The sequence below is a fragment of the Entelurus aequoreus genome, linkage group LG25, assembly GCF_033978785.1.
Source record: "Entelurus aequoreus isolate RoL-2023_Sb linkage group LG25, RoL_Eaeq_v1.1, whole genome shotgun sequence".
In the NCBI taxonomy this organism is placed as follows: Eukaryota; Metazoa; Chordata; class Actinopteri; order Syngnathiformes; family Syngnathidae; genus Entelurus; species Entelurus aequoreus.
The window spans coordinates 3,680,252-3,705,754 of NC_084755.1; the positions used below are offsets into that span (position 1 = coordinate 3,680,252).

Sequence of the window (25,503 nt, forward strand, 5' to 3'; positions counted from 1 at the left end):
GGGTATCAATCCGATACCAAGTAGTTACAGGATCATACATTGGTTATATTCAAAGTCCTCATATGTCCAGGGACATATTTTCTGAGGTTATAAACATAATATACTTTTTTTTTTAAAAAAAGATTTAGTGATGGTAAAAAAATATCGATGTAATCATAGTAGTATCGACTACATACACTATTTGTACGTGGTATCTAATTACAGTGGATTTTAGCTGTTGATCCACCAATATTGTAGCGTCCCGGAAGAGTTGTTACTGCAGGGAATTCTGGGAATTTGTTGTGTATTGTTTATGTTGTGTTGCGGTGCAAATATTCTTCCAAAATGTGTTTTTTGTTGTTTAGTGTGGTTTCACTATATGGCACATGTTTATGACAGTGTTGTCATTGTTCATACTCCCACCCTTAGTGTGACATGTATGCCTGTTGAGTAAGCATGCCCTTCATTCGCTCATACGCAGTGTGTCCAACTCAAGATGATAGCATCATTCGTTCATAATTGGGCGCAATGAAATCTTAGACTTTGTTAACTAGAGACTATATGATTTGTAACTTTTTTTCTGTGTAAAACGGACCAAACTCGCCACAAAATTAACAACAAGATTGATTTTTCAAAAAATACTTTAAAGATTGAACGGTGCCATCAATCCCACGTGGGTGCTCGGCATTGTCGGCGCCTGTGCATTCTACTAGTCATGGTGTATCAAATTGACCATTTCAACTTTTGATTTAAATGAGCTAAGTCTAAATGTACTGCTAGTATAGTAGATTGGGACTACTTGACAATGCTGCAATGTATTCTGGGACTTGCAGTATCCATTTGGATCAATAAAAAAGTTATTAAAGGCCTACTGAAATGAAATGTTCTTATTTAAACGGGGATAGCAGATCCATTCTATGTGTCATACTTGATCATTTCGCGATATTGCCATATTTTTGCTGAAAGGATTTAGTAGAGAACGTCGACGATAAAAGTTCGCAACTTTTGGTCGCTGATTAAAAAAAAAGCCTTGCCTGTACCGGAAGTAGCGTGACGTCGCCGGTTGAAAGGCTCCTTACATTTCCCCATTGTTTACACCAGCAGCGAGAGCGATTCGGACCGAGAAAGCGACGATTACCCCATTAATTTGAGCGAGGATTCAATATTCATGGATGAGGAACGTGAGAGTGAAGGACTAGAGTGCAGGTCAGGACGTATCTTTTTTCGCTCTGACCGTAACTTAGGTACAAGCTGGCTCATTGGATTCCACACTCTCTCCTTTTTCTATTGTGGATCACGGATTTGTATTTTAAACCACCTCGGATACTATATCCTCTTGAAAATGAGAGTCGAGAACGCGAAATGGACATTCACAGTGACTTTTATCCCCACGACAATACATCGGCGAAGCACTTTAGCTACGGCGCTAACGTGATAGCATCGTGCTTGAATACAGATAGAAACAAAAGAAATAAGCCCCTGACTGGAAGGATAGACAGCAGATCAACCATACTATTATCAGTAGACACCGAACCAAACACTGGACCTGTAACCACACGGTTAATGCTGTCCAACCTGGCAAAGCCTAGCAATGCTGTTGCGAACGACGCCATTGAAGCTAACTTAGCTACGGGACCTCGACAGAGCTATGCTATAAAAACATTAGCTATCCACCTACGCCAGCCCTCATCAGCTCATCAACACCCGTGCTCACCTGCGTTCCAGCGATCGACGGCGCGACGAAGGACTTCACCTGATCATCGATGCGGTCGGCGGCTAGCGTCGGATAGCGCGTCTGCTATCCAACTCAAAGTCCTCCTGGTTGTGTTGCTGCAGCCGGCCGCTAATACACCGATCCCACCTACAGCTTTCTTCTTTGCAGTCTCCATTGTTCATTAAACAAATTGCAAAAGATTCACCAACACAGATGTCCAGAATACTGTGGAATTTTGCGATGAAAACAGAGCTTTTTGTATTGTTTTCAATGGTGTCCGAATACTTCCGTTTCAACCATTGACGTCGCGCGCAGACGTCATCATACATAGACGTTTTCAACCGGAAGTGTGGCGGGAAATTTAAAATGTCACTATATAAGTTAACCCGGCCGTATTGGCATGTGTTGCAATGTTAAGATTTCATCATTGATATATAAACTATCAGACTGCGTGGTCGCTAGTAGTGGCTTTCAGTAGGCCTTTAAGAGCAAGACCTTAGTTAAGTGTTATATTTGCTGACTCCTCCTATTCACAGATGCATCATTCAATCTGTCAGTTTCAGACACGTCACAAGGAGATGCTGCCAAAGAAAGCCCAGAGGAGCTTCAGAAACTTCCAGTGCCGCTAAAAGCTGCGACGAGAAAGCAGCTGGACTACAGAGCCTACATGACGCAGCTTGTTGGAGAGGGTTCTAATCCCGCACCCGACCCCGGCCTTGGCGGCAAAGGAAACCCGACGGCTGACCAAAAGGTCTGTGTGCAATCATGCAGTACTCATGCAGCTACACCAACAGAACTTTGGTTTTACTCCCATTTTGTTGAGCTGAAAGATCTAAAACAATTTAAACTGCTGAAGACCACCTTATATAAAAGGGAATTTTACCTGTGCTTTCACCATGGAGATACTCATTTACTGCATATTCATGTTTACCTGTACTGGAGATTCATGTTGTCATGCTCCTACTACTTTTTATGGACATATTAGACTCAGTCATGCATTTATGATGTAACTAGAGATGTCCGATATCGGACTGCCGATATTATCGGCCGATAAATGCTTTAAAATGTAATATAGGAAAGTATCGGTTTCAAAATTATCGGTATCTGTTTCAAAAAGTAAAATGTATGACTTTTTAAAACGCCGGACGTAGGGAGAAGTACAGAGCGCCAATAAACCTTAAAGGCACTTCCTTGCATGCCGGCCCAGTCACATAATATCTACGGCTTTTCACACACACACAAGTGAATGCAAGGCATACTTGGTCAACAGCCACACAGGTCACAATGAGGGTGGCCGTATAAACAACTTTAACACTGTTACAAATATGCGCCACACTGTGAACCCACACCAAACAAGAATGACAAACACATTTCGGGAGAACATCCGCACCGTAACACAACATAACAAATACCCAGAACCCATTGCAGCACTAACTCTTCCGGGACGCTACAATATACATCCCCCGCAACCCCCTACCCCCCACCACCTCAACCCCGCCCCCGCCCACCTCCACCTCCTCATGCTCTCTCAGGGAGAGCATGTCCCCAATTCCAAGCTGCTGTTTTGAGGCATTTTTATAGTCCCCCGATCTAAAATGAGTTTGACACCCCTGGTTTCGAAGGAAATTAACATTAAAGGCCTACTGAAAGCCACTACTAGCGACCACGCAGTCTGATAGTTTATATATCAATGATGAAATCTTAACATTGCAACACATGCCAATACGGCCGGGTTAACTTATAAAGTGACATTTTAAATTTCCCGGGAAATATCCGGCTGAAACGTCGCGGTATGATGACGTATGCGCGTGACGTAGTCAGTTAAACGGAAGTTATGGTACCCCGTAGCCCCGTAGAATCCTATACAAAAAGCTCTGTTTTCATTTCATAATTCCACAGTATTCTGGACATCTTTTGCAATTTGTTTAATGAACAATGAAGGCTGCAAAGAAGACAGTTGTAGGTGGGATCGATGTATTAGCAGCGGACTACAGCAACACAACCGGAGGACTTTGTTGGAGAGCAGACGCGCCTTGACTTCCTACGTCTCCGGGCCGCCAAACGCATCGGGTGAAGTCCTTCGTGCTTCCGTCGATCGCTGGAACGCAGGTGAGCACGGGTGTTGATGAGCAGATAAGTAGGCTTCAATGGCGTCGTTAGCACAGCATTGTTAAACCTTCGCCAGCCTGGAAAGCATTAACCGTGTATTTACATGTCCACGGTTTAATAGTATTGTTGATTTTCTGTCTATCCTTCCAGTCAGGGGTTTATTTTTTTTGTTTCTATATGCAGTTAAAGCACGATGCTATCACGTTAGCTCGTAGCTAAAGCGTTTCGCCGATGTATTGTCGGGGAGATAAAAGGCACTGAATGTCCATTTCGCGTTCTCGACTCTCATTTTCAAGAGGATATAGTATCCGAGGTGGTTTAAAATACAAATTCGTGATCCACAATAGAAAAAGGAGAGAGTGTGGAATCCAATGAGTCAGCTTGTACCTAAGTTACGTTCAGAGCGGAAAAAAAAAAGTATTTTACTGCATTCTAGTCCGTCACTCTAACGTTCCTCATCCACAAATCTTTCATCCTCGCTCAAATTAATGGGGTAATGGTCCGAATAGCTGTAGCTGCGTTGAAAACAAAAGGAAAATATGAGGGAGTGAACAACTGACAACGTCACGCTACTTCCGGTAGGGGCAAGGTTTTTTTTTTTATCAGAGACCAAAAGTTGCGAACTTTATCGACGTTGTTCTATACTAAATCCTTTCAGCAAAAATATGGCAATATTGCAAAATGATCAAGTATGACACATAGAATGGATCTGCTATTCCCGTTTAAATAAAAAAAATTCATTTCAGTAGGCCTTTAACTGTCATACAAAAGTAAAACATTAGCTATAAGTTAACCACTACAAAAAACAACAACACACCATTTAACTGAAACCAGGTCTGAGCTTGTCTTCCTGTCACTCTCACACAACTGTGAACTTTGATTAAAACCAGACAATGAAAAAGATGTTTGTGTTAATACATTAATAATCCAAAGTCTCATTCCTCCTCCCAGGGCTGGATGAAAGTAACCCATGACTACAACTCGGAGACGTTCCAGCTGTGTGATGCCCAACACGTACATGCCAGGCTGGACAGCAGCGAGCTGTGCTTGTCATACCCACAAACATCTGATGGGCTACCCCATGACAGCAAACTCTTGCATTCCCATGCTTACCAGCTGGCCAACTGTGAGGTAGGTTTTTTCTCCTCTTAAATGAAAAGTTACCTGTCATGTCATCCATGTTGACTTCCGCTACAGGTCACACTTGAGCCTACAGATTTGGCTCAGAAGAAGGTCTGGAACAAAAAGTACCCCATCCGCATAACCCTAGCAGAAGGAAAGACCGAGGAGGAGAGTGTGACGGCAGGACAGGAGGTGGAAGAAGGGGCAAAGAGAAACCCGCTTCCTGTCAATCTATATCTGTTTGCCAACACGGGGCGGGAGAAAGAGGAGTGGTTCCAGCACTTCCAATCTGCTTCCGCAATGAAAGCCAAAAGATGTGAAGGTGTGGAGGAAAAGCATAGTAAGTCCAGCCCAATTATGTACGCCTATAATTGTGTAACAATACAATAATTGATGTTGTACTACACTGCATGTCTAATGTATTGCCTGCCATAAAGCATTCATCCCATTAAAGCAAAATGGCCTAATAGGATCCAGTGCAGGATGCAAGTACAACTAAACTTACATCCATCAGCATTTGGTGACGACCATGTTGGACCGTTAGACTATTGGTACATTCTGGTTGAAGCACATACACTATATTGCCAAAAGTATTTGGCCACATGCCTTGACTCACATGTGAACTTGAAGGGCCATCCCATTCCTAACCCATAGCATAGAAGAATAGAATAGAATGGACTTTTAACACTAACAAAAGGTGTAAACAAAAGGCTATTTGCATATGAGATTAAAGGCCTACTGAAAGCCACTACTAGCGACCACGCAGTCTGATAGTTTATATATCAATGATGAAATCTTAACATTGCAACACATGCTAATACGGCCGGGTTAACTTATGAAGTGCAATTTTAAATTTCCCGGGGAACTTCCGGTTCAAAACGCCTCTGAGGATGACGTATGCGCGTGACGCAGCCAGTCATACCTGTTTTCATCTCGTTCTGGATATATTCTGGACATCTGTGTTGGTGAATCTGTTGCAATTTGTTCATTGCATTATGGAGAAAGAAGCTGAGCAAACAAAGAAGAAAGTCGGTGCGAAACGGAGTATTTTGCGAGGGAAGTCAGCAACACAACACAGTCGGTGTTTCATTGTTTACATTCCCGAAAGATGCAGTCAAGATCGAAGAACTCGGACAACAGAGACTCTTACCAGGAGGACTTTGACTTCGTTAACAGACGCAGACGCGATACCGTGAGTACGCTTCCAAACATTTGATCGCTTGCTATAACTAGCTCGAGCTAGGAGCTAGCATAACAAACACCCAGGTGTTTGTTATGCGGGATTAATTTGTGGCATATTAAATATAAGCCTGGTTGTGTTGTGGCTAATAGAGTATATATATGTCTTGTGTTTATTTACTGTTGTAGTCATTCCCAGCTGAATATCAGGTCACCCCCGGCTCTCACAGCATCTTCCCTATCTGAATAGCTTCAACTCCCCACTAGTCCTTCACTTGCACTTTACTCATCCACAAATCTTTCATCCTCGCTCAAATTAATGGGGAAATTGTCGCTTTCTCGGTCCGAATCTCTCTCACTTCATGCGGCCATCATTGTAAACAATAGGGAACTTTGCGTATATGTTCAACTGACTACGTCACGCTACTTCCGGTAGAGGCAAGGCTTTTTTTTTTAACTACCAAAAGTTGCGATCTTTATCGTCGTTGTTCTATACTAAATCCTTTCAGCAAAAATATGGCAATATCGCAAAATGATCAAGTATGACACAGAATAGATGTGCTATCCCCGTTTAAATAAAAAAAATTCATTTCAGTAGGCCTTTAAGGACTCCAATTTAAGGTGCGGTAGTGGGAACAGATGGGATAAAAATAAATTACACAAGAGGTAATAAAGATAGAACTAAGAATTGAAATAAACAGACTATTATCCAATAAAAATAATAAGCAATCCTGTACAACAGGGGTGTCCAAACTTTTTCCACTGAGGGCCACACACGGAAAAATTTAAGCATACGGGGGCCATTTTGATATTTTTCATTTTCAAACCATAACAAAATATATAGATTATTTTTTTTAACCCTTTAGGGCTCCCGGGGACCAGTCAAGGGTCTCAGTCACTAAAATGTAAAAAATAAGTCAAATTATTATTATTTTTTACAGTAAATCTCTATCAACTTCAGGTTGATATCAAGTAAAAAAAGAAACAGGTTTTATGCCTTTTCTGTCAAAGACAACTTTGTTTTTTATAGTAAAACTGAAATATGCAGTATTTAGTAATTAGAGCCCTAAAAGATCAATAATGCAGGACACCATTGATTTGAATTATTTAATATTTTTGAGTAATCACAGTGAAAAGTTAAATAAAATCCCACTAAATATATTTGGGATCCAAAGGGTCTCCCACTCATAAAGTGATAAATTTTTATTAGTTTTTTTTTACTTTTCACACTTAAATTACGAGATCAACTTCAAATATATCAGTCGATTTTACGTGTGAACTATTATTTTGTTTGTTTTATGCTCTTTTGTCAAATAAAACTTTGATGTTTTTATATGGCTACTACACAATATATGCAATATTTTTTCCACATAAAACATTTTAAAGTGACATTTTTTTAAGTAATAATTCATTGTAACGTACATTTTTTTTTCTTTTTTTTTTTTCTCTCGAGCAATGGCAAAAAAAAGAAAAATAAAGACAAAAGAAAAAAAACAGCCTGCATGGCAGCTTTTGTGTCAACATTGCAACTTTTTCTCGCTAGATTTCACCGCATTCCACTGTTTTAAAATGTTTTTTTTAAATTTTTGCAATGCTATCAATTTTGCAATTTTTGCAGAATGTGTGGGGGGCCGGTAAACGATTAGCTGCGGGCCGCAAATGGCCCCCGGGCCGCAGTTTGGACACATCTGCTGTACAAAATACAAAATATTGCACAATATACAGAGCAAGACAGGAGTACCGGAGTAATAAATAACAATCAGTGTCGGATGTATTGCACTCGAAGGGTAATATTGCACAGTAGGGCATTAGAGGAGGATATTGTATAGGGGTTCAATATGATGTGGGTCCACCTTTTGCGGCTATTACAGCTTCAACTCTTCTGGGAAGGCTGTCCACAAGGTTGCCGAGTGTGTTTATAGGAATTTTCCACCATTCTCCCAAAAGCGCATTAGTGAGGTCACACACTGATGTTGGTTTGAGAAGGCCTGGCTCTCAGTCTCCCTTCTAATTCATCCCAAAGGTGTTCTATCGGGTTCAGGTCAGGACTCTGTGCAGGCCAGTCAAGTTCATCCACACCAGACTCTTGTCATCCATTTCTTTATGGACCTTGCTTTGTGCACTGGTGCACAGTCATGTTGGAAGAGGAAGGGGCCCGCTCCAAACTGTTCCCACAAGGTTGGGAGCGTGGAATTGTCCAAAATGTTTTGGTATCCTGGAGCATTCAAAGTTTCTTTCACTGGAACTAAGGAGCAAAGCCCAACTCCTGGAAAAAGAACTCCACACCACACATAATTCCTCCTCCACCAATGCAGTCCGAAATGTAGCGTTCTCCTGGCAACCTCCAAACCCGCAGCTAATTTTTTAATGTCCCGCGGCACATTTGTAATGTTAGGAGAAAATGCGGAAATGTTGACAGTTACAACAAAAGGTTGTTTTTTTTCTTAAAAATAATCTACAGTATTGGTTTTGAAAGTGAAAAATGGCCCGCACATTCTGTGATTTTTTCCGAGTGTGGACTTCAGTGGCATAGATCAATGTTTTTCAACCACTGTGCCGCGGCACGTGGGAGATTTGTCTAATTTCACCTATTTGGGTTAAAAATATTTTTTGCAAACCAGTAATTATATGTGTTGTTGTTGAGTGTCGGTGCTGTCTAGAGCTTGGCAGAGTAACCGTGTAATACTTTTCCATATCAGTAGGTGGCAGCCGGTAGCTAATTGCTTTGTAGATGTCGGAAACAGCGGAAGGCAGTGTGCAGGTAAAAAGGTGTCTAATGCTTAAACCAAAAATAAACGAAATAAACAAAAGGTGAGTGCCCCTAAGAAAAGGCATTGAAGCTTAGGGAAGGCTATGCAGAACAAAACTGAAACTGAACTGGCTACAAAGTAAACAAAAAACAGAATGCTGGACGACAGCAAAGACTTACTGTGGAGCAAAGACGGCGTCCACAAAGTACATCCGAACATGACATGACAATCAACAATGTCCCCACAAAGAAGGATAAAAACAACTGAAATAGCCTTGATTGCTAAAACAAAGTAGATGCGGGAAATATCGCTCAAAGGAAGACATGAAACTGCTACAGGAAAATACCAAAAAAAAGAGAAAAAGCCACCAAAATAGGAGCGCAAGACAAGAACTAAAACACTACACGCAGGAAAACAGCAAAAAAGTCCAAATAAGTCAGGGTGTGATGTGACAGGTGGTGACAGTACACCTACTTTGAGACAAGAGCTATAGTGATGCATGCTTGGTTATGCTTTAAAGTCATATCCAACAATTGCCAACGACTTTTTACTGTCAACTGAGTTTCGTTTTTCGCATTTTTTTCAACGCAAAAAATGGGCATTGGCTCAAAAAAGGTTGAAAAACACTGGCATAGATCAATATGATGTGATCCAGGGTTTTTAGGATTCAAGATCAGATTGGAAATGTTTTATTGGGTTTTTTTGGGGGTTGCAAATGTGACACGCCTGGTTCACCCTCTCTGTCTCCTGAATGAAAGTGTGAGCGCTGGGCATCGAGCTAAAAGCCCGAGCTGTCAACTCGATGTCTAACGAACGCAAGGCGTCAGGTGATTGATTGAAACTTTTATTAGTAGATTGCACAGTACAGTACATATTCCGTACAATTGACCACTAAATGGGTAACACCCAAATTAGTTTTTCAACGGGAGACACTGGCAAAACCATACTGGCTGACCTTGGTACACTAAAATGATATTTAGGTGTACTAATGTTTTGACTGTGGTTATATTTGTTAGATCCTGCCATTTAATCTTGTCAGTTTCAGGCACTTCACAAGGAGATGCTGCTAAAGAAAGCACGGAGGAGCTTCAGAAGCTTCCGGAATCTGCCGTGAGAAAGCCGCCGGACTACAGCGCTCCTACGACACAACTCGCTGGCTCGGAGAGTGACGAAAAGAGAAACCCCACAGCTGACCAGGTCTGTGCAATGATGCAATATTATGTTGATGTGAACTACACACAAGGAAAATGTAAATGCAAATTGTTTTTGCTCCAATTTTTCATGAGCAAGATTTGTTGAAATTTGTTAGCAAGCAGTTATTTTGCAGAGGAATCTACAGCCACTATTGACTAGAACTCTGGAGGCACATGCGGCTCTTTAGCGCCGCCCTAGTGGCTCTCTGGACCTCTTTCAGAGATGTGTGAAAATTAAAAAAGAAGAAAAAAATATATTTTCTGTAGGATAACAAACATGACACACGCCTTCCTAATTGTTTGAAATCCCACTGTTTATATTACACTAATCAGTGAAGCATGTTTATTTGGCGAGCGCCGTTTTGTCCTATTAATTTCAGCGATCCTTGAACTCATCGTAGTGTGTTTACATGCACAACTTTCTCCGATGCTGCCACAGAAAGACGTGTTTTATGCCACTCCTTCTTTGGGTCATTTTGTCCAGCAAACATTTTATGCTGTGCGTGAATGCACAAGGGTGAGTTTTGTTGATTTTATTGATATGCTGGAGTGCTTTTATCAGGTAAAATTGGTCAATCTTTGACTGCGAGTTAATCGATGCTAACATGTACATTTTGCATCATTATGCCTCGTTTGTAGGTATATTTGAGCTAAATTAATTTTATGTCCTCTGTGTATTTAATTTATATTTGCATGTCCTGTGACTAGGGATGTCCGATAATGGCTTTTTGCCGATATCCGATATTGTCCAACTCTTTAATTACCGATACCGATATCAACCGATACCGATATCAACCGATATATGCAGTCGTGGAATTAACACATTATTATGTCTAATTTGGACAACCAGGTATGGTGAAGATAAGGTACTTTTTTAAAAAATTAGTAAAATACGATAAATAAATTAAAAACATTTTCTTGAATAAAAAAGAAAGTACAACAATATGAAAACAGTTACATAGAAACTAGTAATGAATGAAAATTAGTAAAATGAAGTGTTGAAGGTTAGTACTATTAGTGGAGCAGCAGCACGCACAATCATGTGTGCTTACGGACTGTATCCCTTGCAGACTGTATTGATATATATTGATATATAATGTAGGAAGCAGAATATTAATAACAGAAAGAAACAACCCTTTTGTGTGAATGAGTGTAAATGGGGGAGGGAGGTTTTTTGGGTTGGTGAACTATCTTGTGTTTTTTATGTTGATTTAATTAAAAAAAAATTAAAACAAAAACAAAAAAAAAACGATACCGATAATAAAAAAACCGATACCGATAATTTCCGATATTACATTTTAACGCATATAACGACATCTCTACCCGTGACACATTGTATGTAATATTGGCTGCATTTATAATAGTTGTTTACGTGCCATGTTGTTCCAGACCACAGCAAACGTTACCCAGCTTGCAAAGATTGTAATAAATCTACAGCCTTTTGTTTCCTTAAACTTGGACACACACGTCTATACCTTTGGCCATTCTGAGCCAGTAATTTCCAGAAGTTATCTCATCCTGTGAGAAGCTTCCTTTTTACTAATGATTTCCAATGCTGCAAAAATGTGTAGAATAAAAATTTAAATACAAAATTTCTGTCCACGAAGATTTGCGTCAGCCTTTGATAGTAGGCTAATATAGCTAATATAGACACTTACGTCATGTGTAGCCTTCATTATAACACTTATATAAGGCTTTTAAAGTCATTTTGATAGTAGGCTAATATAGACACTTACATCATGTGTTGCCTTCATTATAACACTTATATAAGACTTTTAAAGTCATTTTGATAGTAGGCTAATATAGACACTTACATCATGTGTTGCCTTCATTATAACACTTATATAAGGCTTTTAAAGTCATTTTGATAGTAGGCTAATATAGACACTTACATCATGTGTTGCCTTCATTATAACACTTATATAAGGCTTTTAAAGTCATTTTGATAGTAGGCTAATATAGACACTTACATCATGTGTTGCCTTCATTATAACACTTATATAAGGCTTTGAACTTTTTGCGGTTCCAGACAGATTTGTTTTTTTTATTTTTGATCCAATATGGCTCTTGCAACATTTTGGGTTGCCGACCCCTGGACTAGACTTTGCTACAGCACAGACAAAATGGACATTTTATCTCACAGCACAATGCAACAGACGTAAGTGTTGAGGGAGCGTCTAAGCATGCTGACAGCAGGAATGCCTGTAAATTAAATGTAGATTTCCCTACCATAATAAGCCTCCTCCAAAGGTATTGGAGTGAATTTGGCAGAACATCCAAACGGCCTTAAAACCGCAGACCCACACCAGCCTAGGTGCGTATGAAGCCGCAGACCAGACATCGCCAACAATGGAGGAAATGTTTCAAATCCGTCAATGTAAACAAGGGTAGTACATGAACAGCACCAGAGTGGCTTAACCTCAAGGTCTAGCACAATATACTAGGGGTGTAACGGTACGTGTATTTGTATTGAACCGTTTCGGTACGGGGGTTTCGGTTCGGTTCGGAGGTGTACCGAACGAGTTTCCACACGGACATATTAACTAGCGTAACGCACGTTGTGTAAACAATGCACACCGAGGCACAACACACGGCATGCTAGCAGCTAACGGGCTAGGATAGACTGACCATACGTCCTCTTTTCACCGGACATGTCCTCTTTTGCGGAGCTGTCAGGGCGGAGTTTCTTAAATGCCTCAAATGTCCAGCATTTTGAGTTAGGGTTGCGTGTATTTTCAATGTACGTTCAGGGTTAAGAAGGGGTTGAAAACAAAACAAATTGGTGAGGGAGGGGCAGAGACAGAGAGAGAGTGAGAGAGTTATGATAAACGCGCATGCGTCGCCAGGCTCTGCTTTTTATCCATAGATTTATCACATTTAATGTTTTATTATCTATAGCAGGGGTGTCAAAAGTGTGCCCCGGAGGCCATTTGCGGCCCACAGCTAATGTTTTAAAGGCCCACGGCACATTCTAAAAATACTATTCAAATAAACAAAAACATAACAAAAGTGAAATAAAAAAGCTTAAAGGTTAAATGTCATTTAGAAAAAGTTGCAATGTTGACTAATAAAACAAAGCTGTTTTTTTTTTCTTTCAAACTGTCATTGCTCAAAACTAGAGATGTCCGATAATATCGGTCTGCCGATATTATCGGCCGATAAATGCGTTAAAATGTAATATCGGAAATTATCGGTATCTGTTTTTTTATTATCAGTATCGTGTATTTTTTTTTATTTTTTATTAAATCAACATAAAAAACACAAGATACACTTACAATTAGTGCACCAACCCAAAAAACCTCCCTCCCCCATTTACACTCATTCACACAAAAGGGTTGTTTCTTTCTGTTATTAATATTCTGCTTCCTACATTATATATCAATATATATCAATACAGTCTGCAAGGGATACAGTCCGTAAGCACACATGATTGTGCGTGCTGCTGGTCCACTAATAGTACTAACCTTTAACAGTTAATTTTACAAATTTTCATTCATTACTAGTTTCTATGTAACTGTTTTTATATTGTTTTACTTTCTTTTTTATTCAAGAAAATGTTTTTAATTTATCTTATTTTATTTGATTCATTTTTTTAAAAAGTACCTTATCTTCACCATACCTGGTTGTCCAAATTAGGCATAATAATGTGTTAATTCCACGACTGTATATATCGGTTGATATCGGTATCGGTTGTATCGGTAATTAAAGAGTTGGACAATATCGGCATATCGGATATCGGCAAAAAGCCATTATCAGACATCCCTACTCAAAACATAGTATTGAATCAAAATCAATGTTATTATGAATTATTGACCTATCCAAGGTTCCCATTACTTCACATCAAATATTACACTAAGAAAAATATTTTGGTGGAAGATTTTGCAAATTTGCTAAATAAATAACCCAAAAATGTATATTTTGTTGTTTTCTTACTGTACCGAAAATGAACCGAACCGTGACCTCTAAACCGAGGTACGTACCGAACCGAAATGTTTGTGTACCGTTACACCCCTACGATATGGTGCAGGAAACTTTATAATTTTTAAATTGTTCTGGATTGTTTTAAGTCGGTCATGTTGTAAATGTGTCTCACAAATGTAATTTTACTCCGCACACTAATGTAAAAGGTAACTAAACTTAACACATAACTTTGAAGTAGAGATGTCCGATAATATCGGCCGATATATGCGTTAAAATGTAATATCGGAAATTATCGGTATTGGTTTTTTTATTATCGGTATGGGTTTTTTTTTGGTTTTTTTTAAATTTTGTAGGTTTTTTTTAATTAAATCAACATAAAAAACACGAGATACACTTACAATTAGTGCACCAACCCAAAAAACCTCCCTCCCTCATTCACACAAAAGGGTTGTTTCCTTCTGTTATTAATATTCTGCTTCCTACATTATATATCAATATATATCAATACAGTCTGCAAGGGATACAGTCCGTAAGCACACATGATTGTGCGTGCTGCTGCTCCACTAATAGTACTAACCTTTAACACTTAATTTTACTAATTTTCATTCATTACTAGTTTCTATGTAACTGTTTTTATATTGTTGTACTTTCTTTTTTATTCAAGAAAATGTTTTTAATTTATTGATGTTATTTTACTAATTTTTTTAAAAAGTACCTTATCTTCACCATACCTGGTTGTCCAAATTAGGCATAATAATGCGTTAATTCCACGACTGCATATATCGGTTGATATCGGTATCGGTAATTAAAGAGTTGGACAATATCGGAATATCGGATATCGGCAAAAAGCCATTATCGGACATCCCTACTCAAAACATAATATTGAATCAAAATCAATGTTATTATGAATTATTGACCTATCCAAGGTTCCCATTACTTCACATCAAATATTACACTAAGAAAAATATTTTGGTGGAAGATTTTGCAAATTTGCTAAATAAATAACCCAAAAATGTATATTTTGTTGTTTTCTTACTGTACCGAAAATGAACCGAACCGTGACCTCTAAACCGAGGTACGTACCGAACCGAAATGTTTGTGTACCGTTACACCCCTACGATATGGTGCAGGAAACTTTATAATTTTTAAATTGTTCTGGATTGTTTTAAGTCGGTCATGTTGTAAATGTGTCTCACAAATGTAATTTTACTCCGCACACTAATGTAAAAGGTAACTAAACTTAACACATAACTTTGAAGTAGAGATGTCCGATTATATCGGCCGATATATGCGTTAAAATGTAATATCGGAAATTATCGGTATCGGTTTTTTTATTATCGGTATGGTTTTTTTTTGGGTTTTTTTTAATTTTGTAGGTTTTTTTTAATTAAATCAACATAAAAAACACGAGATACACTTACAATTAGTGCACCAACCCAAAAAACCTCCCTCCCTCATTCACACAAAAGGGTTGTTTCCTTCTGTTATTAATATTCTGCTTCCTACATTATATATCAATATATATCAATACAGTCTGCAAGGGATACAGTCCGTAAGCACACATGATTGTGCGTGCTGCTGCTCCACTAATAGTACTAACCTTTAACACTTAATTTTACTAATTTTCATTCATTACTAGTTTCTATGTAACTGTTTTTATATTGTTGTACTTTCTTTTTTATTCAAGAAAATGTTTTTAATTTATTGATGTTATTTTACTAATTTTTTTAAAAAGTACCTTATCTTCACCATACCTGGTTGTCCAAATTAGGCATAATAATGCGTTAATTCCACGACTGCATATATCGGTTGATATCGGTATCGGTAATTAAAGAGTTGGACAATATCGGAATATCGGATATCGGCAAAAAGCCATTATCGGACATCCCTACTCAAAACATAATATTGAATCAAAATCAATGTTATTATGAATTATTGACCTATCCAAGGTTCCCATTACTTCACATCAAATATTACACTAATAAAAATATTTTTGGTGGAAGATTTTGCAAATTTGCTAAATAAATAACCCAAAAATGTATATTTTGTTGTTTTCTTACTGTACCGAAAATGAACCGAACCGTGACCTCTAAACCGAGGTACGTACCGAACCGAAATTTTTGTGTACCGTTACACCCCTACGATATGGTGCAGGAAACTTTATAATTTTTAAATTGTTCTGGATTGTTTTAAGTCGGTCATGTTGTAAATGTGTCTCACAAATGTAATTTTACTCCGCACACTAATGTAAAAGGTAACTAAACTTAACACATAACTTTGAAGTAGAGATGTCCGATAATATCGGCCGATATATGCGTTAAAATGTAATATCGGAAATTATCGGTATCGGTTTTTTTATTATCGGTATGGTTGTTTTTTTTGTTTTTTTTTAATTTTGTAGGTTTTTTTTAATTAAATCAACATAAAAAACACAAGATACACTTACAATTAGTGCACCAACCCAAAAAACCTCCCTCCCCCATTTACACTCATTCACACAAAAGGGTTGTTTTTTTCTGTTATTAATATTCTGCTTCCTACATTATATATCAATATATATCAATACAGTCTGCAAGGGATACAGTCCGTAAGCACACATGATTGTGCGTGCTGCTGCTCCACTAATAGTACTAACCTTTAACACTTAATTTTACCAATTTTCATTCATTACTAGTTTCTATGTAACTGTTTTTATATTGTTGTACTTTCTTTTTTATTCAAGAAAATGTTTTTAATTTATTTATCTTATTTTACTAATTTTTTTAAAAAGTACCTTATCTTCACCATACCTGGTTGTCCAAATTAGGCATAATAATGCGTTAATTCCACGACTGCATTTATCGGTTGATATCGGTATCGGTTGATATCGGTATCTGTAATTAAAGAGTTGGACAATATCGGAATATCGGATATCGGCAAAAAGCCATTATCGGACATCCCTACTTTGAAGTGATGCTGCTGATGTCTTACTGCAGTCCACACATAACTAGGTGGCGCTATGGTGTTGCAAAATTATAGCTACACTGCAAAAAGTCAGTGTTCAAAAACAAGAAAAAAAAATACAAAAATTAGGGGTATTTTATTTGAACTAAGCAAAATTATCTGCCAATAGAACAAGAACATTCGGCTTGTCAAGACTTTCCAAAACAAGTAAAATTAGCTAACCTCAGTGAACCCAAAAATACCTTAAAATAAATATATTCTCACTAATAACAAGTGCACTTTTCTTGGTACAAAAAATATAGGTCATAACATCTCAGCAACAAGCTGTAATATCTTACTTAGATCATTTAGGAGCAAAACACTTAAAACAAGTAAAACACTCTAACATAAAATCTGCTTAGTGAGAAGAATGATCTTATCAGACAGAAAATAAGCAAATATCACCCTTATTTGAGATATTTCATCTTACTTAGATTTCAGTTTTTGCAGTGCACAAGAAGACAAAGAAATAGCTTAAAGTACTGATGTTGTTTGATGTATAATAGATACCTTTTATTCATTGTGTTTTGTTTGTGCCATAAACATTTAGCTCTCAAAGTTTTTCATACTCTGGTACTTATTTCTTGCAGGCTGTATATGAAGCACAGTCAAGTGCAGATTCCGGGCCATGGACATATCCGGCACCGGAGGTTCAACCTGCATGGTTGAACTCCCTGATAGGCAGGATCTTCTGGAACTTTCTCCAGGATTTTTACTGGACCGATCTGGTGGCCCAGAAGTTCCAGAAGAAACTCAGCCAGATCAAGGTTAGGAGGGAGTGACATAATGCTAGTAAGGGCTGCACATCGGGTTTCTGGTTTGTTGACCTGAATAAGATATGGCCCTGAATATAGTGTTTTCTGAACCCATTTTGGGAAGAAAAGCTTAGTATATTCATTTGGCGCCACCTATTGGTTTGCATGTGTAAAAGTATTTGGCCACCCATCCATATGATCAGAATCAGGTGTCCTAATCACTTGGCCCGGTGTATCAAATCAAGCACTTAGGCAGGGAGACTGTTTCTACAAACATTTGTGAAAGAATGGGCCGCTTTCAGTGATTTCCAGCGTGGAACTGTCATAGGATGCCACCTGTGCAACAAATCCAGTCGTGAAATTTCCTCGCTCCTAAATATTCCAAAGTCAACTGTCGGCTTTATTATAAGAAAGTGGAAGAGTTTGGGAACAACAACAACTCAGCCACCAAGTGGTAGGCCACGTAAACTGACATAGAGGGGTCAGCGGATGCTGAAGCGCATAGTGCAAAGACTTTCTGCAGTCAGTTGCTACAGAGCTCCAAACGTCGTGTGACCTTCCAATTAGCCCACGTACAGTACGCAGAGAGCTTCATGGAATGGGTTTCCATGGCCGAGCTGCTGCATCTAAGCCAGTGGTCCCCAACCTTTTTGTAGCTGCGGACCGGTCAACGCTTGAAAATTTGTCCCACGGACCGGGGGGGAGGGTGGGGGGGGGGGGGTGTATTTAAAAAAATATATTATTTTTTTTATTTTTTTTACATAAATAAATACAATCATGTGTGCTTACGGACTGTATCCCTGCAGACTGTATTGATATAGAATGATATATAATGTATATATTGTGATTTTTATGTTGATTTCATTAAAAATATTTTTTTTTTTTTTTTTTTTTTTTACATAAATAAATACAATCATGTGTGCTTACGGACTGTATCCCTGCAGACTGTATTGATCTATATTGATATATAATGTATATATTGTGTTTTTTATGTTGATTTCATTAAAAAAAAAAAAAATAATAATAATAATATATTTTTATTTCTTGTGCGGCCCGGTGGTTGGGGACCACTGCTTTACACCACTGCATCCCACGCTTTGCATTGGACTTGGTGATGTATGGCTTAGATCAGTGTTTTTTTTTATTTATTTCTTGTGCGGCCCGGTACCAATCGGTCCGCGGACCGGTACCGGGCCGTGGCCCGGTGGTTGGGGACCACTGCTTTACACCACTGCATCCCACGCTTTGCATTGGACTTGGTGATGTATGGCTTAGATCAGTGGTCCCCAACCGGTCCGCGGACCGGTACCGGGCCGCACAAGAAATTAAAAAAAAATTTAAAAAATTTTTAATTTGTATTTCTTTTTATTAGAAATAAAAATTAAAACTTTTTTAAAAAAAATTTTATTTCTTGTGCGGCCCGGTACCGGTACATCACCATACATCACCAAGTCCAATGCAAAGCGTGGGATGCAGTGGTGTAAAGCAGTGGTCCACAAGAAATTTTAAAATAAAAAAAATAAAAAAATTTTTTTTTTTTTTTTTTAAATGAAATCAACATAAAAAAAAAATATATATAGATATAGATATAGATATAGATATAGATATAGATATAGATATATATATATATATATATATATATATATATATATATATATATATAGATATATATCAATACAGTCTGCAGGGATACAGTCCGTAAGCACACATGATTGTATTTATGTAAAAAAAAAAAATATTTTTTTGTCCCCCCCCCCACCCCCCCGGTGCGTGGGACAAATTTTCAAGCGTTGACCGGTCCGCAGCTACAAAAAAGCACGTCACAACTGGACTCTAGAGCAGTGGAGACGCCTTCTCTGGACTGATGAATCACGCTTTTCCATCTGGCAATCTGATGGACCAGCCTGGGTTTGGAGGTTGCCAGGAGAACGGTAACATTTCGGACTGCAGTGTGCCGAGTGTGACATTTGGTGGAGGAGGGATTATGGTGTGGGGTTGTTTTTCAGGAGTTGGGCTTGGCCCCTTAGTTCCAGTGAAAGAAACTTCGAATGCTCCGGTATACCAAAACATTTTGGACAATTCCATGCTCCCAACCTTGTGAGAACAGTTTGGAGTGGGCCCCTTCCTCTCCCAACATGACTGTGCACCAGTGCACAAAGCAAGGTCCATAAAGACATGGATGACCGAGTCTGGTGTGGATGAACTTGACTGGCCTGCACAGAGTCCTGACCTGAACCCGATAGAACACCTTTGGGATGAATTAGAACTGGAGACTGAGAGCCAGGCCTTTTCCACCAACATCAGTGTGTGACCTCACCAATGCGCTTTTGGAAGAATGGTGGGAAATTCCTATAAACACACTCCGCAACCTTGTGGACAGCCTTCCCAGAAGAGTTGAAGCTGTAATAGCTGCAAAAGGTGGACCCACATCATATTGAACCCTATGGGTTAGGAATGGGATGGCACTTCAAGTTCATATGTGAGTCAAGGCAGGTGGCCAAATACTTTTGGCAATATAGTGTATCTCAACTCAACTATAGTTCAGTTCAATACAGTATAAATTACAATTTAAAAAAAAAATCTGATTTTATCCTTTGTGTCATTACAGTTACCGTATTTCATGAATGAGTTGGCGCTGGTTGACCTGGACATGGGCGCCTGCCTTCCGCAGATCCTCAGCATCTCAAAACCTACACTGGACCGCAGAGGTACATACATGTGAAAGATCAAATAAGTGTATTCTTAGTTCTTAGTACCCATGATTGTCACACACACACACTAGGTGTGGCGAAATTATTCTCTGCATTTGACCCATCACCCTCGATCACCCCCTGGGAGGTGAGGGGAGCAGTGGGCAGCAGCGGTGGCCGCGCCCGGGAATCATTTTTGGTGATTTAACCCCCAATTCCAACCCTTGATGCTGAGTGCCAAGCAGGGAGGTAATGGGTACCATTTTTATAGTCTTTGGTTTGAACTCACGACCTACCCATCTAACCACTAGGCCACTGAGCAGGTTATAATCAGCTTAATTGTTGATCACTTTGAATAGAAATAAACAAACCATTCATGGAATGTAAATAAACTATCTTTAATGAAAAGTAAACTGTTAATGAACAGTAACTACTTTTAATGGAATATAAACTACTGGAGGATATACAGTGGGCTATGAACATGCACTCGTAGTGGTTTAGAAGTATTTTGTAATATTTTGGTTAGCCACTTGCCATGTTCTGATGCAGACCGTGTCAACAAAGTACAAACCCCGTTTCCATATGAGTTGGGTAATTGTGTTAGATGTAATACAATTAGAGATGTCCGATAATATCGGTCTGCCGATATTATCGGCCGATAAATGCGTTAAAATGTAATATCAGAAATTATCGGTATCGGTTTTTTTATTATCAGTATCGGTTTTTGTTTTTTGGGGGGGTTTTTTTATATTAAATCCACATAAAAAACACAAGATACACTTACAATTAGTGCACCAACCCAAAAAACCTCCCTCCCCCATTTACACTCATTCACACAAAAGGGTTGTTTCTTTCTGTTATTAATATTCTGCTTCCTACATTATATATCAATATATATCAATACAGTCTGCAAGGGATACAGTCCGTAAGCACACATGATTGTGCGTGCTGCTGGTCCACTAATAGTACTAACCTTTAACAGTTAATTTGACAAATTTTCATTAATTACTAGTTTCTATGTAACTGTTTTTATATTGTTTTACTTTCTTTTTTATTCAATAAAATGTTTGTAATTTATTTATCTTATTTTATTTGATTCATTTTTTTAAAAAGTACCTTATCTTCACCATACCTGGTTGTCCAAATTAGGCATAATATAATTCCAAGACTGTATATATCGGTTGATATCGGTATCGGTTGATATCGGTATCGGTAATTAAAGAGTTGGACAATATTGGCATATCGGATATCGGCAAAAAGCCATTATCGGACATCCCTAAATACAATGATTTGCAAATCATTTTCAACCCATATTCAGTTGAATATGCTACAAAGACAACATATTTGATGTTCAAACTCATAAACATTTTTTTTTTTGCAAATAATCATTAACTTTAGAATTTGATGCCAGCAACACGTGACAAAGAAGTTGGGAAAGGTGGCAATAAAAACTGATAAAGTTGAGGAATGCTCATCAAACACTCATTTGGAACATCCCCCAAATTGGGAACAGGTGGGTGCCATGATTGGGTATAGAAGTAGATTCCATGAAATGCTTAGTCATTCAAAAACAAGGATGGGGCGAGGGTCACCACTTTGTCAACAAATGCGTGAGCAAATTGTTGAACAGTTTAAGAAAAACCTTTCTCAACCAAGCTATTGCAAGGAATTTAGGGATTTCACCATCGACGCTCCGTAATATCATCAAAGGGTTCAGAGAATCTGGAGAAATCACTACACGTAAGCAGCTAAGCCCGTGACCTTCCATCCCTCAGGCTGTACTGCATCAACAAGCGACATCAGTGTGTAAAGGATATCACCACATGGGCTCAGGAACACTTCAGAAACCCACTGTCAGTAACTACAGTCGGTCGCTACATCTGTGTCGCTACATCTGTAAGTGCAAGTTAAAACTCTACTATGTTTATCAACAACACCCAGAAACGCCGTCGGCTTCGCTGGGCCCGAGCTCATCTAAGATGCACTGATGCAAAGTGGAAAAGTGTTCTGTGGTCTGACGAGTCCACATTTCAAATTGTTTTTGGAAACTGTGGACGTCGTGTCCTCCGGATTAAAGAGGAAAAGAACCATCCGGATTGTTATAGGCGCAAAGTGTAAAAGCCAGCATGTGTGATGGTATGGGGGTGTATTAGTGCCCAAGACATGGGTAACTTACACATCTGTGAAGGCGCCATTAATGCTGAAAGGTACATACAGGTTTTGGAGCAACATATGTTGCCATCCAAGCAACGTTACCATGGACGCCCCTGCTTATTTCAGCAAGACAATGCCAAGCCACGTGTTACATCAACGTGGCTTCATAGTAAAAGAGTGCGGGTACTAGACTGGCCTGCCTGTAGTCCAGACCTGTCTCCCACTGAAAATGTGTGGCGTATTATGAAGCCTAAAATAGCACAAAGGAGACCCCCGGACTGTTGAACGACTGAAGCTGTACATAAAACAAGAATGGGAAAGAATTCCACTTTCAAAGCTTCAACAATTAGTTTCCTCAGTTCCCAATCGTTTATTGAGTGTTGTTAAAAGGAAAGGCCATGTAACACAGTGGTGAACATACTTAGGCACGTGTTGCAGCCAAAAAAAGTTCATGAGTTTGAACATCAAATATGTTGACTTTGTAGTGCATTCAACTGAATATGGCTTGAAAAGGATTTGCAAATCATTGTATTCCGTTTAAATTTACATCTTAACACAATTTCCCAACTCATATGGAAACGGGGTTTGTACATCTATGGACACCCACAGCATCACAGCACTGCCAACAACTACGATTGTTAGATTACAACTCTTTGACAGTGTCCATCAAATCTAGACGGTAGTTCTTGGAATTGTATTGTTGTTACTAACAGGTCTGTGGCTGGAGGTGGAGCTTAGGTACACCGGCTGCTTCCAAATGACTCTGCAAACTAAGATGAACCTATGTAAGCTGGGTAAAGAGGAGCCGGAAGAGTCTCAGAACATCCTACGGGCCCAACAAGAAGGGTAAACTATTGGATATTATTTATAGTGGTAAAAGAGCGATGTAGAGGTGAGTACTTTAATGTGTTCCAACAGTGGCTCAAGCTCAAAGCCCAGAATGTCAACACTGGCTGATAGTGATGAAGAGTCATCCAGTCTGACCTCATCTGACGAAGAGGACGCCTCTGACAGAAGCCCAGTGGGTGCAGAAGACGTGTATGTAAAACGCCTACACAGCAAAAACTGAAAGATGAAATATCTCAAATAAGGGTGATATTTGCTTATTTTCTGTCTGATAAGATAATTCTTCTCACTAAGCAGATTTTATGTTAGAGTGTTTTACTTGTTTTAAGTTTTTTTTGGTCCTAAATGATGTCAGTAAGATATTACAGCTTGTTGCTGAGATGTTATGACCTATATTGAGTAAAACATGCTTGAAACTAGAATATCAACTGTTGCAAAGCTGTGTCATCAACACTCACAAGTATAAAACTACTTTTTTTAAGTAATAATTTCTTATTGTCTCGTAATTAAAACAGATGACAGCCAAATGGACTTTGCTGTTTTATTTTCAATGAAACAATAGAAAACACGTACTCATATAGTAGTACAGTTGGCACAGTACAGTAAACTGACAGTTAATATTTAAACATTTAACATTTCAAACAATTTTGAACAGAAATAGTTCATGCACATTCAGATAAATTCTTCAAAATTACAATTAAAAAAAAATTTGGTCGTGGGCCGGGCTGTATATATATATATATATATATATATATATATATATATATATATATATATATATATATATATATATATATATATATATATATATATATATATATATATATATATATATATATATATATATATATATATATATATATATATATACATATATATATATATATATATATACATATATATATATATATACATATATATATATATATACATATATATATATATATACATATATATATATATATACATATATATATATATACATATATATATACATATATACATATATATACATATACATATACATATACACACACTACCGTTCAAAAGTTTGGGGTCACATTGAAATGTCCTTATTTTTGAAGGAAAAGCACTGTACTTTTCAATGAAGATAACTTTAAACTAGTCTTAACTTTAAAGAAATACACTCTATACATTGCTAATGTGGTAAATGACTATTCTAGCTGCAAATGTCTGGTTTTTGGTGCAATATCTACATAGGTGTATAGAGGCCCATTTCCAGCAACTATCACTCCAGTGTTCTAATGGTACAATGTGTTTGCTCATTGGCTCAGAAGGCTAATTGATGATTAGAAAACCCTTGTGCAATCATGTTCACACATCTGAATCTGGAGCATCACATTTGTGGGGTCAATTAAACGCTCAAAATGGCCAGAAAAAGAGAACTTTCATCTGAAACTCGACAGTCTATTAGGCTATTCCACAAAATTGTTTGGGTGACCCCAAACTTTTGAACGGTAGTGTATATATATATATTCCTTGCGTACTAATTGACTGAAAGAGCATGCACTTGGCGCGATGATGTCATTTTAGCGATGGGAAAATGCAAGAAATGTAATGCCGAGCGCATATCATTATGTCGAGATAATGGCTATCAAGAAAAGTGCACTTGTTATTAGAGATGTCCGATAATACAACCTGCCGATATTATCGGCCGATAAATGCTTTAAAATGTAATATCGGAAATTATCTATCATTTTTTGGTTTTTTTGCTCGTAGCGTGAAAGCTGAAGTATAGTTGACATACAAAAACGTGTGCGTCGTTTATTCATCAAAGCACAAGCAAGAATGAACGCTTTCATCACAATATCGCGGGAACAACAAACCCCCACCTTTGTGAGAATCTACTGACGGCCACTTAAAGGGGCCGCGCCGAATTACTCGCTCTTAACTGCACACAAAGAACAACATTGTCATGTACACAATAGAACAGTACGGTGAATGATGATGACAAAGTCAAATAACAGGTGTGGTGAATTATGTCCTTAAATCAACCGCTACACGTCCGATAATATCAACCTGCCGATATTATCGGCCGATAAATGCTTTAAAATGTAATATCGGAAATTATCGGTATCATTTTTAGTT

General features: G+C 38.3%; 1 protein-coding gene across 2 annotated transcripts in view; it reads left to right on the top strand.

Annotated features, from left to right (window-relative positions):
- The window catches only part of LOC133642201 (testis-expressed protein 2-like), a 52,197-nt gene that overhangs the window by 21,576 nt on the left and 5,118 nt on the right, over nt 1-25,503 (top strand). The window contains exons 5-12 of one of the 2 annotated variants that reach the window (XM_062036275.1): nt 2,251-2,444; nt 4,754-4,933; nt 5,000-5,264; nt 9,893-10,050; nt 17,540-17,716; nt 20,313-20,412; nt 23,262-23,394; nt 23,467-23,586. In XM_062036275.1, coding sequence (XP_061892259.1) covers nt 2,251-2,444; nt 4,754-4,933; nt 5,000-5,264; nt 9,893-10,050; nt 17,540-17,716; nt 20,313-20,412; nt 23,262-23,394; nt 23,467-23,586 — 1,327 coding nt within the window. The remainder of the gene's footprint in view (nt 1-2,250; nt 2,445-4,753; nt 4,934-4,999; nt 5,265-9,892; nt 10,051-17,539; nt 17,717-20,312; nt 20,413-23,261; nt 23,395-23,466; nt 23,587-25,503) is intronic. The other variant, XM_062036276.1, reaches the window with a different exon arrangement.